Source organism: Citrus sinensis, chromosome 3 (genome assembly GCF_022201045.2).
Source record: "Citrus sinensis cultivar Valencia sweet orange chromosome 3, DVS_A1.0, whole genome shotgun sequence".
Lineage (NCBI taxonomy): Eukaryota > Viridiplantae > Streptophyta > Magnoliopsida > Sapindales > Rutaceae > Citrus > Citrus sinensis.
Window position 1 is genome coordinate 43,005,417 of NC_068558.1, and position 17,145 is coordinate 43,022,561.

The following is a 17,145-nucleotide window of genomic DNA, read 5'->3' on the forward strand; positions in this document are numbered from 1 at the left end:
TGGCTTTGTGCTCTGCTTCTTTTAGCAGCCGCAGTCATGAGAATTTTAGCCATTAGCGGCTGAACTTGGTTCAAATACATGTTCAATGCTGTTAAACGGAATTTCCGTTTAAAGTATCTGCACTGGAAGATCGAAAAAGGAATGTTAAATGAAAGCTATCATCAGCTTGGCATTTTGAAAAACCAAACGATATGCACCAGCCGGGAATCGAACCCGGGTCTGTACCGTGGCAGGGTACTATTCTACCACTAGACCACTGGTGCTAGTTGAAAACCTGCACTGCCAAATTAATATAACTCAATTTTGCAGATAAATTATTATCCGTTATTTAATTTTTATAATGAAGGTGGAAATATTTGTATCGAAATAAAAAGGTGACACTATTTAACTTACCATAAATTAATCTACAGAATTTGAAGTTTCATATTTTACTCAATAAATTCATCAATATGCCAAATATACCCTTTATATATTCTTGAAAAGTTAAAACCCAACATTAATTAAGTGACTGAAATTTTCAATGGTCTTAAAAATAAAAACACCGACATTTCTTTTACTTTAAATTCATGGTGCGAAATGAAATTTTTTTCGTCAATTTCTGTACCTGCAACAACAAGCTACTAAATCAATTTTGAAGTAATTGATGATTTGGGCCATTAATATTCAATAGCAAAGCACTATTAGAGTATGCAACAATTTTTTTAATATAAATATGAAAATATATTAATTATGCAACAAATGAAATTGAAAATTGTTTATGAAAATTTTTATCAAGAAAATAGTTTTGTGAGTTTGTAAAAATTAGTGTACCGATCATTTTTATTTTATGTTTTTAAGTTGTCTTATCCTTTTAGGTTACATTTGGCACTCAGGATTGGAATGGACTAATGATTAGGATTTGACAAGATTAAGTTAAATTGAATTAAACTGGATTATATTATATAGTCTCATGTTTAGTACCGAATTAAACTATGTTAGATTATATTTAAATAGCATTAAATAGCATTTAAGTTGATATTTAAATATAAATATCAATTATTCATTAAATTTTATAATCGAAATTAAAATAAATTTAAAAAGTAATTAATAAGAAAATTAAATATATTGTAAATAAGTTATTGGGCAGTCATAATATAATAATAAAATAAAAATTCAAAAAATCTAAATATCTAATTAATTTTTATCAAAAATTTAAAAATATCATATAAAATCAACCAATTACTGGTATTATTAATTTTCACGATCATTTGTAATATTATATTAGTGATTAATAAATCTAGTACGATCAAATAATGCAATAAATTATTAAACGGTTAATTTTATTGACAAATTATTAAATATAGAAGTAATGAAAATTTAATCTCAAGAGTTAGTATAAGTAAAAGTACCAATTTCATTAGATCATAAATAATAAATAATTTTTTTAAAAGTTAATCACAAATATTAATTAATTAATATTAGGTGTAAAAAATGATATAAATAAAAGTATCATGAATGGACAGTTTTTTTTTTAAAATCTTATCCCATCTAAATCCATGTGTAAATTAGTATTATTAATCCCATGATTTTAGGATTAAATTCAAATTTAGTCCCCTTAATCCAATCCAACTAAGCTTACCAAATATGGGATAAATATTTAATTCCAAAATTAGTCCAATTCTATACTTAATCCTAGCATCCAAAGATGGCCTTATGTATTTTTATATTAAGGTATTTTAATAATAAATTCATTACTTAAAATATGAGTTTGTAGAATAATTTTGTGGGTGGGGCTATTTGAACCCACCAATTTACTCAATAAACCTATTTACTAAATAAACCCATCTTTAAATTTTAAAATTTTAAATTTTACTCAGTAAACCCACTAAAATACCTAATATGCCCTTTCTAAACCTAGTTTTTATAATAATAGTGATTTTACTCATTAAACCCATAATATTCATTTATAAACCCATTAGATTGGAAATTTAATAATCAATTTTGAGTGAATGACCCTCGTTCAATGACAAATGAATCAAAACATTCTAAATGGAGAAAATAATTGTCATCATGAAATTATTTTTTTGAGTTATATTATAGTGGTGAGAAAAATCTTGTATGATGGTATGAAAATTTAATATGAGGAATTTGAGAAAAAATAATTTTTCAGAATTTGGGAAAAAACAATAATTGATTATTAACTGAAAATTTAATCATCAATATTAATTAAACAATTTTGAGTGATGGGTCATTCCCAAACGAATCATAACAATTAAACAATTAATCCTCCATAAAATCAATATCCATCAAATCAATAACAATTAATTTTGTTACTCTGAATCAACTCACATGTGCCTATTTAACAATATATATGGCTTGAGAGAAGAATCCCACCTCTTGATTGATTAGGGTTTAATGAAAATTTGATTAGGGTTCTATAAAACTATGTTGAATATAAAAATGGGTTTAAAGAGTAAAAATTCTGTTTTTTTTTAAATTATATTCTAGTGTACATAACTGTAATTTAATTTAGGGGTATTCTAATAAAAAAAAATTATTTTAAAAGTAGGTTTATTAAGTAAATTAGTGGGTTCAAATAGCCCCACCCTAATTTTGTGGATCTAAATAGCCTCACGGTTTGTTTCCATTTACACCCTTTGGACGTTAGAGTTAACGAGATGAAATACGGAATGGGTGTGATTTGATGACTTACGTCTTACAAGGGTGTAGCTTGAAATTTGTCGATAAATGTGGGTGTTGGCTAAAATTAATCTTCTCCTTCAAAACCCTAATATAATCAATTTATTCTTTTTCGTAAAACCCTCATCGCAGGTAGTTAGTTACATTTGATTTTATTGATATGGATATTCTGTACATGTTCGGTGGCTAACAGAAAAATCGAATTTGTATGTTATTCTTGCAGGTCTTGTGCTTTGATTCGGTCCATCTTTTAATCGGTTCAATTCTGTTAATTTGTAATCATGGCAACCAGTAAGTTTTTTGACACCTTTTAAACTAAGTGCCTTTAGCTTTTTTTTTTTTTTTTCAACCCTCCTTTTTAGCTTAAAGCCGAATATATTTGATTGATTTGCGTAGGACTTATGTTTGAGAATTCGTGTGAGGTTGGTGTGTTTTCCAAGCTCACTAATGCTTTTTGCTTGGTCGCAATTGGAGGTTCTGAGAGCTTCTACAGGTTTTTTTTAAATATTATTTTATTTTCTAATGATTTGTATGTATAAAATTCTTCTTAATGAGTATTGTATTCACAGCACATTTGAGGCGGAGTTAGCAGATGTTATTCCTGTTGTTAAAACATCAATTGGTGGCAACAGGATTATCGGGCGGCTTTGTGTTGGTGAGCTTTTATCTGCATCTAACATAATGGCCCTTGCTTTTTATATTCATATTCTGATTCTCATCACTACTTATCTTTAATGGCAGGTAACAAAAATGGGCTTCTCTTGCCACACACAACCACAGACCAAGGTAGTTTTTTCATTCAACTCATGTTAGTTGGTTTTAATTATAATTATTCTCGTAAGGTAACGATAAATTTCTCATTATGCCAGTTCTAGATCACCACTTTCACTTTTGTAATTTAGTACTATGACAATATATAATGTTATAATCTTAATCTATCTTGATGTATCAATAAAAATTACTATGCTTTTAACTCATCTCGGCATCATAGATAATGACAATATGTCATCATTGATAACTTCTAGTTGGATATTTCATCTGTTGTTAAAGCTGAAATCCTTCTGTGCTGAATACATTAAAGTACATGGCTGTCCCTCACTCTTTCTTTCTCTGTTTTTGTGGGGATACAAAGTGTGATTAGTCTATATCATGTAATAAAATATTATTAACTTTTTCAAGTTTTGGGCAGGGTAATTTGCTCAAATTAAGAAGGAATCTTTCTTTACTAGGCAGTTTGGATTTTTTTTTATATCTTTTATATATAAATATTATTTTTTCCCCAGAGTTTGACAATCTGAATAGTGAGCAGTAATGAAGTTTGATAAATTTGCTTCTGTAAGCTTTTATATGTAAATATGTAAGTGTTATTATTATTATTATTTTTAACAAATGTAATCATTGATCTTGATGAACTAGTTTGCTCTGCTTTACTTGTTACTTCACGTTTTGTTTGATTATGTTGTTGAAGAGCTTCAACACTTGAGGAATAGTCTACCTGATCAAGTTGTTGTCCAGCGTATTGAAGAGAGGCTATCTGCTCTGGGAAATTGCATAGCATGCAATGACCATGTTGCTCTTGCACACACAGATCTTGACAGGGTAATGTTGCTTTTATGTGTCAGTTCTTAATGTTTCTTCCATTATGTCATTTCAGGATTATTCTTTAGATTGGCATATGATTTGAAATTGACATTTTGCAGTCACAGATTAGAAAGAGTTGTGTTTATTTTTCTCCACTTCTTCCTTTACTTGTCTGCTTATTTTCCCTTTAAAAGTACCTAGGCTTCCATTTTCTTCTATCTCAATTGGGGGAAAAGAGCCTCAGCAATGGTTTCAAAGTTTTCTAAGCATAGAACTATAAACGATTGAGAGAAGTCTAGTCTCCTGTAGATACGTATTGTTTTTTTCATTTTTTTTTGCAATTGTGATTGTCCAATTATTCTTATTTATTTATTTGTTAATGGATGTTCTTGTGGATAATCAATGATTTTCTCTTCTTGAATAACAATTAAAAGATTAAAATGAGTCAATTATAATGTTAACTGAAGAAACCGAATATAACATTCCTCGTACATGAAGAGTTACCTACTGCAACTTTAGTAACGCATGGATTTTTATATCCAAATTGCCATTATTTTGAATTTTCCTGATGCTTACATTGACCTTTTTCCGTCTTCTGTTTCATAGGAAACGGAGGAAATTATTGCAGATGTTCTTGGAGTAGAAGTTTTTAGGCAGACAATTGCCGGTAATATCCTTGTTGGCAGTTACTGTTCCTTCAGCAACAGGGGTGGCTTGGTAAGACATAGAATATCCTCATCGAGGCATCTATTGAAACACTTTCTATTGCAATGTATTTCCTACAATTAACTTTCTGCTTGATTCTGACGTAGGTCCACCCTCATACATCCATTGAAGACTTGGATGAACTCTCTACACTCTTGCAAGTACCTTTGGTTGCTGGCACTGTGAACCGTGGAAGTGAAGTGATAGGTGCTGGGTTAACTGTGAATGACTGGACAGCATTCTGTGGGTCAGACACCACGGCAACCGAACTCTCTGTTATTGAGAGCGTTTTCAAGTTGAGGGAAGCTCAACCAAATGCCGTTGTGGATGAGATGAGGAAATCTTTAATTGACAGCTATGTCTAAGTTATCTGGGATAGCAGTCTTGTGTTTTGTCTTATTGTGTGAAACACTATTTCCTAACTTTCTTGAGAGCTATTAGCATGTTTTCTCTCTCATGTTGGAGTACGTAGTAGCTTGAGCAATACTCGATTACATGAAATCCTTGCTCACAAACTCTGTATTTCACTGTTGCCTGCTTAACTTGGTTGCCCGCTTTCTGAAGGTGACAATTGAGTCTGTATGTATGTATATTTTGAAAGACGACAATCGATATAATGATATTCATAAATTGGCCAAATAGCATTTTTTTTAAAAATAAAATAAATACGTGGCCTCTAGTTTCCCACGTAACAAGACAGTGTGATTGTCAAATAAAAATCAATAAAGCTGCTTGGATATGTTTCTGTAAGCCTGGATGACATTCCCAGAAGTCTGTTTTTCAGGAAATCTCTCATTGCACGGCTGAGCATCAAGAAATAAATATGTGGGTAAATAAGTGCATGAATTAGATTTCAGTTGATATCTATATTATTAGTCGTCTATTGATCATGAGTTGTTTTCCAGAGCGAACGGTGAATCATTACTACTTGCAAACATTAGTGTTTCCTTTTCTCTGAAGGCAGTTTGCGGCTAAATAAACAGGATCTGTTTATTTAGCTGCTTAAATGATGATAAATCATTGTTACTTGCAAACATTATTGTTTCCTTTTCTCTGAAGGCAGTTTGCGGCATACGTATCAAAGCGAAATAGCGAAATAATATATATATATATATATATATGAAGCAATGTTAATTAATTAGAGGCTTTAGGCAAATGTTTATCAGGCAAATCCAGGTAAAATATAATTAAGTTACCATATATGATGATAATTATAATGAATGGCTTCTTGTCACGTCTACGGCACTCACCCGTATCATGCTCTCGTTGCCACTTGTCAAATTCGTTCTGAATCCAAACAAATAAACAAATTAATGAAGACATTCTTTGTCAGATATACGCAACTATATATATATATATATTTTAATGCAATATAGCCAACTAATTAATATTCTTGATTTTCTGATTAAGCTGACGGTACAACACACTACTATAACTTATGGCTAACACTTTAGATCCCAATTGGTATTGAGAATTTGTGATGTCATCATCAAAGACTCTACACAGAATAAAAAGAAATTAACCCATGTACATGCACAAGCCAGCTCTTGGAACAATTGTATCTATAAGGACAAATGAAAAAAGTATATATAACATCTTGCGCGAAGGATCAATATATAGGAAATTCTGCCAATTTTCAACACATGTAAAGATGGATGCCAATATGCAATAAAGAAAAGTTTGAAAAGCAGCGTACTAATAGCCATGCACACCAGGTTAATGATGTTGCAATGCATTTTTGTTTTCACTAGATTCACTATTAAGCTAAAATACAATAACTTCAAATGTAAAAATCACTACCAAACATCAATGGATGAATCAACTCACAACTGGTATAATTTGGGAGAATAATTTTGAACCGAAGTTCAAAGACCATCAAGTAATAAATATATGCATACTCGAAGAGTCATTATTTCATATTGACTGTAGGAGCATGTTTTCTTATAACTATCTCCTAATCAACATGAAATTTTTTTTTTTGAGTGTATTAAATTATCTGATATCCGAACATCACATTGGGTCCCAACTAATGCAGATTCAAGCTAAGTAGGACCACTAGGACAGCAAAACTCTTCCAACAAGTATTTAACACAGCTGCATTCCAATGTCTCGAACTGAGGACCTTGGTTAAGTTAGAACAGTCCAATGCCAATTGATCTACATGCTTGTTGGTCCTAATCGATATGAAATGTTAAATAAAACAACAACAAAAGTATGTTCTAAGTCAACTCTCCAAGATTTGAATGTAGATGAGTTGTGCTTATTTTTTCATAATCCTATACGCATGCATTTATAACAATGTATGGTTAATTCTTAATTGCTTGTATGCTCTTATCTAATATCTACCAATTTCATATTTCTAAAAGATTACCACAAAGCTCAACTTAATTAGTACGGAATCCAAATCCAAATTTTCAACTGAAGTAGATGATGCTCACTTATACTGTTGACCATGTGCTTATTTTCTTTCATAATTCACTCTTAATGTACAATTGAAATTCTTTCATAAATATTAATTCTCGCCAAATTTTCTCCATTTCCTGTCATTTTCTTTTCAAACAAACGAAACACCAACAAAACTCATGAAAAAGTTAGTGATTAGAAACACCGTCGGCTTTCTTTTCTCAAATAAGAGGCTTTATGATATGTGGCGAAAGCATTGCCTTTATTTGGGTCATGCAATCAATTAATGGGCAAGTTTTGATTCCGAGGAAAACGGTGCCTCAAACTGAACAACTAAAAAGAAAAAACTAATTATAGACCACTGACGAGAATTAGACCGTGCTTCCAGTCTAGCCCAAGTAGCTAGCTTACAATATTGTAAATTGTAGTCCTCTTCAATTTACAATAATGCTAATAATGCTTATAAAATTAAGGTCATAATATAATTGGAAAAAAAAAAGGGAAGAAGAATAAGAATAAGAAGCTAATACTTAAACACTAACCGAGATGGATGTCAAGTAACAGAGAACCAAAGACAGAATTTTTTGGAAAAGCTCATCCCCAATTTGTTGAGATAGACCAATTCTTACGGTTGTGAAAAGATCCTGTACAAGGTAAATAAAATGGCAAATCCCAGAGACTGGGTCCTTACAATTAAAATACTGTACATCTAGTACATTCATAGGATTACGCTGATGATCGAATGCTTGAGTTATGCCATACAATTTGTCAATCACGCCATTCAACAGTGATATGCCAAATATCGTACCATTATGTTGGCAATGGAGTAACTCAGTGTAAGTTAAAACAGATCGACACTAACGTCTGTTGATATTTAGATTCATGCAATCAATTAAGGTTACATTTATGATCATTATTGCTGGGAGTAGCCAGGCACACTGCAAAGTTAAGCAAATTAGGGTTTTCCGTCAGACAAAAAAATTATTGCCAAACAAAACCAACTTGAGGATAATTTAAGCTAGCTCTACGATAGCTTAAGCTTGCATTCATTCCATTGAACGTAATCCGAGTACTGTTGCTATTTTTCCCCCCCTCATTATACTCAATTTAATGTTAAACAAGAACTGATGTGATAAAAAATAACTCAATATAAGGCATATAGCTAGAGGAGAAAATAGTAGATCAGATCATAACATAAGGATCTCATGAATAACGATCAATATATCTTAGATGGTACCTTCAAATCTGTGTAGTTTTTAATTTGCAAAATCGGAGAATCTTCCTTGCAGAAAGCATCTAAGACTTAGCCTTGAAAAACATTCATTTGCTTCCTCTTCTTTTTTGCCGTCCGAGCGATAGAGTGGTAATCTCCATAAAGATAAACCTAAAGACACACTTATCTATTGGGGGAAAAAAACTTCTTAATTAATTATTGAAGTACTTTACTTCCCACATAAGAAACATCGAATTTCATTAAGAATTCGCAAGCTGTACAATATGACAAACATATAACGTCTACACATATAGAAATAACTGGAATCCACATATATGTATAATATTAATAAAAATAAAATAAAACATATACTACGGATCATGACCAAGTCGAAGCTCCAAATCTAGTTCATCTTCTTCACTTGCACCTTCTCTCTTCTCTTTATCGTGATCAGCATGTAAATGAGATGGTCCAACTCTTAAACTGCGATTTCCTCTCCAAATTTCATCACCAATCATATTCAAATGCTGGTGATAATTTTGTCCATAAGAATCATAATTACTATGATTATTATTATTTGTATGGACGGATCTTTGATGGTCATCCCATGTGGATGGAGATGGGAAAAATGTCTGGTAATTTACATGTACCTCAGAATCAGACATAGCATAATATTGATGATGTGACGTGGGGTAGCTTTGAGCCGGCGCAAAGGATCTAAAACTTGAATAATAATTATTATTATTTTCATCAACTAATTTATCAGAAATTGATGAAGAACTCGGAGGCCTGTTCTTTGCTCTATCTTTCCTGTGAATATTCATGTGACCCCCCAAGGCCTGTGCTGTAGTGAACCCTCTCTTGCAAAACACACACTCGTAGGATCTGCCGGTGCCCGCGTCAGTCTCGTCGTCGCTAGAGCTTTTCGAATAATCTTCATTAGGGTTGGATTCCATTTTGACAGAGATAAATGGACTAGAGAGAGAGATTAGGGTTTTAATATAAAGAAAAGGAGGAGATATAGAGACAAAATGGGGACATAGGCATTGTCTTTGGGGCTATGTGATGAGATGATCTATGAACAAGTTCTGAAAGAGAAAAGCCTTAGATTTTTGTGAATAAGCTATATTCTTTCTTAGCGGCCGGCAGATGTTATAGTATTTGTAATCTTGACTTGATTTACATTATTTAGCAGACGGTGAATTAAAATTTATTAATTTTGGTCAATTTTTTTCGGTATAATTTTTCTTCCTAATAGTGCTCTTGTCGCTTTCATCATTCTAAGCTTTTCTTAACGCGGTCTTCAATATTATTCAATGGGCAGGTCTTTTTTTGCTGTAATATATTATAGTATTAATTAAGAAGTATGGATTTTCTTTTTAAAAAGAAATAATTAAACTTGGTAAGCCTTTTCAAATTAGGGCTATAATAATTCTTCAGTTAAGACGATTACTTATAATAATCTCATATGGGTTAAGATCTTTATTTGATCAAAAATTTTCTAAATTTTTAAAAACCTTGTGTTCATAATAGTTTATGATTAGGATTTAACTACTATTAATTTTTAATTTATTAACCAAAAAAAGTGAATTTTATTCAAAACAAAAAATCCTAACAATCTTATAATATACGTATATAGTTTGTTGTGTACGCTACATTTATGCCTATGATGGCTGCTTTATTTTAGACTTATTAATTGCTTCTCTTTTATCTTAATCTATCTGGAAGCTTCAAGGTAGTCAAAATTTCCCAACACTCACAACTCAGAAGACATAATTAGGGTCAGTACTCAATAACATAAGTCAAAAAGATGGTAAAACTTAAGTACTGATCAACCCAATTAATTATATTGGTATTTCCAAAAAAAAAAAACTAAATGAGATTGGTGTCTTTTCGTTTAAAGCCAATATTTGAATGGAGATGGACGTTTCCCCCGTTTAAAATTTCATCTAAACTGTATATCACAACCAAATAATAATAGTAAGTCTAAAATTTGTTGTTAGGCACTTGACATGTAACTAAAGAAAACGTCTTAGTTGAATACTTTAATTAATTTATTAATTACAATTAGAATTGAGACATGAGATTAATCTTTGAATAAGGAATAAAACAGGGATTAAAATTTTACATAAATGATTAATTATGGCATTATAATTAGAGATCTTTTGTGGCATTGTGTCTGTTGAGGAAAGATGAAGGAACTTTCCTATAATTTAATTTTATGGACTAAGAAACATTCCATTTCTGTACTTTGCATTTGTCCTTCACTGTTATAAGCTTTGTCGCATCATTTTGTTAATGGAAACCAACATGATGTTCGTGTCATCACAGTCAAAGTCACATAAAATCAACATCTTATATGCTTGTAAATTCTTTTCATTGTGGCAGCGATCGGAAAAATAGTGACAAGATAATCTAAAATTAGTCTACCAACTCCACTTCAATCAAACATAGAAGTGATCAATTAGATTGGCACAAGTTTTGCTTGATCTTAGGAAATCAATAAATACTTTTCTCATTCTTAGCAAAAAGAATGATGAACATACGAGGATTAATAAGAATATTATGTAATATGGTCTCAGAAATATTTATATTGTATGCCTGTAGCTTCTTTTTTCTTCTCGCTAGAAATATTTTATATTCTGCAGGCCAAATTTTTTTTTTTTGTTTTTAAATAAAGCTGCAGTTGGGCATGCAGATGACTTTTCGTTTTCTTGTAGAACTAGAAATGACTTTGCATGGAAAATGGAACCACTAAGACACGTTCCACGTATGACCAATATATTTTATAATCTCAATTTCTTTCAATATTTTTATTCCATATTCTTTTTACGAAACTCTCAGTTAGCTAAATGTGTTATTTAAGCAAATACTTTGTTCAATATTTAATTAAAGAAATTAATCATAGGTTTGATTTCTCTTTTCTGACGTGGGAGACAGAAAGGTGCAAAGTGGTTGAAAGAGAATGAGAAGACATAGCCGATAAATCAATTTCAATGTTGTAGGATTTTGTCCTTTGTTGATGACTTGATGTAATTTTAAGTGTAGGAATGTTTAATTGCTGGCATAATATAATAAATTAATGTTTTGAAGCTTGTAATTAATAATATGTATATATTTTTTTTATATGGCTACATAATGTTGAATTTAATAGATAGCTGAAGAAACTTGGACAACAACGGCTGTAATAGTTTTAATTCTCTCAACCAAATCTTCCGTCTTTTACCCTAATTGCCTTTTTCTATTGACCTAGCAACTCTTGTTTTCTTGTTATTTCCTTTTAGCTTAGGTTTAAATTGATAAGAATTTTGTCATTTTTCAATTATTGGATGTTCATTAACATTATATGATCAAATGAGGGGGATGAATCCGATCAGTGTAGGGAAGGGAAAATGGGATTTCCGAGATTCTGAATTTCGAAATTTTTTATTTCAATTTCTTGCTGGGCATTGACATTGAGTTCTACATAGTGGAGGGATAATTTTATTGTTTGTAATTGGAAAGTAAATATGAAAATTACCCTTAAAATTTTAAAGCATTGAGATGTATTATAGGTTGTTTAAAATGTGTATCAGTATTTTCTAATATGACTAATATGACGATAACTTAGTTGATGGACTTGGTCTTCTCTTTATAGTCATTAATCAAAGTTTGCATTCTACTTTAAATGAAAAATGTCAAGCGAACTAAACTCTGATAAAAGGGTGAAAAAAGCACATTAAGAACGACATTGTTGTGGATGAATTTTTTTGAAAAGAAAAACTAAACTCATCCAAAATGGCATTTTTTTTTCACTTAGAGCATTTTGCTCTATTTACAAATTTTGTTATTATATTTCTGCCAAAGTAGCTTTTTTTTTTTTGAAGTTAAACAATTACGTTAAATAATAAAAAAATTAATAAAAATGATATGGAAAGTATTAATTGAGAAAATGTCTTCTTTTGTGTGTGTATGTGTATGTTTTTTTTTTAATAAAATGAATTTGGTGATTGGACCGACCTTGTAGCCCTGTCATAAAAAGTTTCATACAAAGAAGCCCATGGTGACCCCAGTCACCGACCCGAAGTGCTGCTTGAACTCTCGATCCCTTTCCTGTTTGATGAAGATCAAAGATTTATAATTTTTTTCGTTTGCTTCTATTTTTATGATTTTTTATTATTATTCTTTTTTAAACAGGGTTAAATCTGCTCTGGCTGTTTTACTAACAGTACATACAATTTTCCACATATTTTTTTTAAAAAAAGGAAAAAATAAAAACTGAAAATTAAAAAAAAAGGGGGGCACAAAAAAGTTGAACGTGCATGCGGAGACAGGTGAAAAGCAAGAAGCAATAGGATAGTGTGCGTAAAATTAAAGAAAAAAGAAGAGAAGAGAAGAGAGAGAGGCATCAATCAATCATCAATGCCTCAAGATTATAACGTGCGCCGACTGGGAATACCTAGCTAGCTTTCCTTCATTGATTTTTTTTTCCTGGTTAACCCATGGCCATGCCAAACTTTTGCAGGTTCTGTTTGTTGATTCATAAAAAAATGTCTTTTCTTTTTACCTTTGGTGACATCATTTTGACTCTTTAATTTTACCACCCACTACTCTGAATCTGATTCATTCATTCATTCATTCGTTCCCTGGTGTTGTGTTGTGTTTTAAAGTGTTGTTTTTTTTGTTCTTTGTACAGAGACATGCAGACCAAAACCATATGTCTGTTTCTTAACAAGCAAATTAAAGTCATCATGTTACTGGCACCAGACACTTGTGGGGAACAGGCGAAGTCTCAGACTCAGACTCAGATTCAGACATCGTTGATGTTGAGAAAAACAACATCCCTTTGATACCCACCAATTTATTTATTTATTTATATGCTAGTTTGGAATCATACTGGACATTTCAATGGGGCACTGCCAGTTCTATTTTAAGTAATAATTATTCATCAAATAATCCCCATCTGTAATTTGACAATCTGTCTTTCAGACACGACACAACACAAAACAAACACACACACAGAGTATCATCAAATATTGTTTTTATCTTTAACACATCCTCACCTGACGTTCTATGTCCTTTTTCTCTCGTTATGCATTAAATTCTTGCTTGAGACCTAATTTGATCGAGAGGCAACAAATTAATGTACTTACCTTACGCTGACCTCAGTCCCCCCTTAATAGAAAAAAGGAAATTAATTAAGACGATTAACCTAATAACTTCTTTGTGATTTTTAATGTAATTAATTTGCTTAGTTATAATTAGAGCCTCGTAGTTCGGATGTAATTCTCATTCTCAGATCTTAAATGCAATTTGGTAGTGATCGATTTAGCTTTTAAGTGATCTATAGGTTGCTCAACACCTTATTGAGCGTGTAGACGCTGAGTCAGAATTATGCAGCAGGAACGCTAGCTATTCTTGACCTAATTACATGGTAGAAATTGTGACCTTGTATATATGCACGGCTAGCAGTATCAAAATTCAATAAACATATATATATATATATATATATATATATATATATATATATTATATATATGGGTCGGAGACAGCATATTGATTGACTGGGGCCTTGGAGATAGGAAGAGTAGTGCGTCATGTCACTACATTTTTAGCTTTTGCATATGAAAAAAAAATAGTTTAGGAAATTTTTATGGGCGTTGGACTGATGGTGGAATTGGTAAATGTAAGATTAATAAAAAAAATTAATGAGCTTTTGCGTTATTTAAAAAAATTAAATTAATATTATTATTTATGGGCTTGATTTTAGTTTGAAAAGCCCAATTCTTTTAAATTGTATTTAAAATTCTTGGGGTGAGAATTTAAGTGTAAATATATATTGGGGGCTGAAGTATAACTTACTAGGGCATGATGACAATTTATTGAAGACTTTTGGAAAAACACAATTAAATGTTAAAGAAATTTTTTCATTTTAGTAGAGACTTGAGTCCCCACTTGTCCTTCAACAAATCTGCTCTTGTATATATATATAGTTATAGTTATAGTTCTTTTCTAGTGCAGGAGTGCTTAATTTATTTTTTTTTTCATACGAACATATTGTTAAACTGTGTAATTTAATAGAGTCGCAAACATATTATTAAACCACAAGGTTTTATAATGTATTTAAAAATTACTCTTTTAAACCGCATGGTTTAACAGCGTATCTGCTTTAAATAAAATAAAATAATATATATATATATATATATATATATATATTCAAGATTAAGTTGATGACAATGCGCGTTGCAAATCCTAAGATACTGTCACAAGAGAGAACATATTGCTACCATATATAATCATGATCAAATAAAAGCGAAGTGATGATATCTCAACAACTAGATGATCCCCATATTACAGTTAACCTAATTAACAAGGACAGTCCCACTCACAATAATCACAATCACGGCAGCTAAACATGAAAATTCAGGATTAAGTTGATTGTCAATGACAACCTTTCATGAAAATTAACATGCACAATGAACCATTAATTAAAAAGAAATAGAGGATAAAGATCATTGTATTAATGACAACTCGTGGAGCGAGAGATCATATTCAAATCCTTGTAAGGCGCAGAATGATCGCAGAATAGATATTTCAGGCAAATTAAGAAAAGGTCAAAGAAAAGAAAGACATATATAACAAATGGATCATACTGAGGATGTTAATTGAGCTTAATTTGATAAACAGCAAACTGTTGCCAGAAATTAAACTAAACTAAAAAGGCCAAGTTTTAATTAATTTAACACCATATCTACGGGTGAATATTTGTAAAGAATTCACCTAATTAAGGATATCCAAGCCGAAGCTCCAAATCCACAGACTCCTTTGTATCTTTTAACCCCATCTCCAACTCCAGGCTCATAGCTAATTCCTCTTTCTTTCTCAAAACATCAATCTCGCGTTTCGGCGCATAACCCTTCAAATTTCCAGCACCAAATGCAGCTCTCATGTTCTTCTTCTTCCTTAAATAATCCCCGGATGGAAGAGTACTACTCAAGGTATTGATCTGTTGATGAGGACATTCTTCAAGCAATCTTTTTTTGTCTTCATTTGTGAAAGCTGCCGAGGATGGTGATGAAGACAAAGAGTTGAGATTTGCAGAAACCAAGGGTTTTGGTTTGTAAGTTGCTGGGTCTGGGCCTGGGAGCAACAGCTTATTAGATGGAGGAGATGATAATGATGATGAAGAAGTAGAAGAAGCAGCAAAACTAGGGATAGGGTTAGGGTTTCGATATTGAAGAAGTGGTGGAGGTAACATTCTAAGCCTGGCTCTATCTCTTCTATGAACATTCATATGACCCCCAAGAGCTTGAGCAGACCTAAACTCTCTCCGGCAAAAGCTGCAGTTATAGTTCTTTGGAGGCCACACAATTAACCCACATGATGACTGTCCATGCTGAGCTTCTGAGCAGCTACATTTTTCACACTCCCACTTCTCTTTAACCCACTCCATGCTTACTTCTTTCTTGTTCATCAGTACAGCTACAAGTACCAGAGAAAGAGAAGAAATGGCTACAAAAGATTGCTTCGAGAGAATATGAAGAAATGAAGCCCTTTAAAGTTAAAGCTAGAAACTGATGAAAAAGTAATTATGTATGTACTCACCTGCGATTTTTCTGCTACTATTTCTGGATATTGCTTCATGTAATGTAGAAGCTTTAGATTTTGGCAGTGGTATATATTATGTTCTTTTTCATTATGCCCCAATCTAGTGGAGATCTTGCAGACTTTCTTTTACCTCATCAATAAATGTTTCAATTTTTAATTTTTTAACTTTTTGAAATGGTAAATATTTTTTTCCCCTTCCTTCTTTTTTGATAAAGTATAAATAATGCACTGAAACAACAGCAAATGGGGGTGCAGTTGCTGGTACAACAGGGAGTAACTTCTCTTCTTCTCTGATATATTACCGACATGTCGTTAAAAGTATTTGGACGACACGTCGTTTGCTGTTTCGGATGTCGATTTGGTTTCTTTCCTAATGACGACCTGTCATCTTCTTACCTAACTGTGAAGTGGGAACCATCCCTCTTTTCTCTTTTATTTAGTTGTTTTTATCTCTTTCTATGTAATTTATATCCTAAAATTAATTTTACAATTAAAATTTTATTAGGATCTACGTTGATCAACATAAATATTTAAATAAATTTGAGGAAAATTTATCCCACATGTTATTAGGAGAATTCAAACTTATTCCCTCAAAGATGGAGAAGAGAAATGAAAACGTCCAAACTAAATAGAGGGCAAGATCTGATTAAGGGAATAAGTTTGAAACAATTTAACTTTGATCTGATTGATAGGGAGCTGCTCCGATTGTATAAAATACAGGGCAAGACCTGAATGGTTAGTCAAAACACTATTGGATCAACGAGGCATTCGGAAAATGGGCATGCATTAAAAGAATATCATGATGGTTTCCACTTTCTGAGTGCCCAAAATTGAAGAACCTACTCTACATTCTTTTGGGGTAATCTTTGGAAACTAATCATTTGATTTATAGGGGACATGACTTGGTGGATTGCCCTATTAATTTGTTACACCAGCTATTCAAGATATTTTTGTATTTACTTTATAGCAATTAATCG

At 31.7% G+C, this 17,145-nt stretch overlaps 3 protein-coding genes and 1 non-coding gene across 5 annotated transcripts; 1 reads left to right on the top strand and 3 right to left on the bottom strand.

Annotated features, from left to right (window-relative positions):
• Nucleotides 1-192: 192 nt before the first annotated feature.
• TRNAG-GCC (transfer RNA glycine (anticodon GCC)) lies at nt 193-263 on the bottom strand. The gene has a single exon. It is a non-coding gene; the product is annotated as a tRNA-Gly (tRNA).
• A 2,458-nt stretch (nt 264-2,721) lies between these two features.
• LOC102622866 (eukaryotic translation initiation factor 6-2-like) lies at nt 2,722-5,536 on the top strand. The gene is made up of 8 exons (XM_006479503.4): nt 2,722-2,811; nt 2,903-2,970; nt 3,076-3,172; nt 3,249-3,334; nt 3,421-3,465; nt 4,148-4,278; nt 4,867-4,977; nt 5,073-5,536. Exons 2-8 carry the CDS (start codon nt 2,961-2,963, stop codon nt 5,328-5,330), a joined length of 738 nt encoding a protein of 245 aa, XP_006479566.2. The 5' UTR covers nt 2,722-2,811; nt 2,903-2,960; the 3' UTR covers nt 5,331-5,536.
• A 561-nt stretch (nt 5,537-6,097) lies between these two features.
• Nucleotides 6,098-9,779, bottom strand: LOC107177246 (probable transcriptional regulator RABBIT EARS). Of its 2 annotated transcripts, XM_025099265.2 has the most exons (3): nt 8,606-9,779; nt 7,911-8,012; nt 6,098-6,252 (listed from the first exon to the last, which is right to left on the bottom strand). In XM_025099265.2, the coding sequence occupies exon 1, from the start codon at nt 9,535-9,537 to the stop codon at nt 8,953-8,955; it is 585 nt and encodes a 194-aa protein (XP_024955033.2). In that variant the 5' UTR covers nt 9,538-9,779; the 3' UTR covers nt 6,098-6,252; nt 7,911-8,012; nt 8,606-8,952. The 2 variants fall into 2 exon arrangements, with proteins under 2 accessions (XP_024955033.2, XP_015386253.2); XM_015530767.3 differs by lacking the exon at nt 7,911-8,012.
• Nucleotides 9,780-15,117: 5,338 nt separating this feature from the next.
• On the bottom strand, nt 15,118-16,255 carry LOC107177224 (zinc finger protein 11). Its single transcript, XM_015530732.3, has 2 exons — nt 16,166-16,255; nt 15,118-16,042 (listed from the first exon to the last, which is right to left on the bottom strand). Exon 2 carries the CDS (start codon nt 16,032-16,034, stop codon nt 15,345-15,347), a length of 690 nt encoding a protein of 229 aa, XP_015386218.3. The 5' UTR covers nt 16,035-16,042; nt 16,166-16,255; the 3' UTR covers nt 15,118-15,344.
• Between the last annotated feature and the right edge of the window lie 890 nt (nt 16,256-17,145).

Excerpts from the sequence above, each read along its gene's own strand:
- LOC107177224 (XM_015530732.3), bottom strand. The coding sequence starts at position 16,034 with ATGAACAAGAAAGAAGTAAGCATGGAGTGGGTTAAAGAGAAGTGGGAG.
- LOC107177246 (XM_015530767.3), bottom strand. The coding sequence starts at position 9,537 with ATGGAATCCAACCCTAATGAAGATTATTCGAAAAGCTCTAGCGACGAC.
- LOC102622866 (XM_006479503.4), top strand. Across the intron at positions 3,173-3,248 it reads GGTTCTGAGAGCTTCTACAG|CACATTTGAGGCGGAGTTAG; the intron begins GTTTTTTTTAAA and ends TTGTATTCACAG. Across the intron at positions 4,978-5,072 it reads TCAGCAACAGGGGTGGCTTG|GTCCACCCTCATACATCCAT; the intron begins GTAAGACATAGA and ends ATTCTGACGTAG.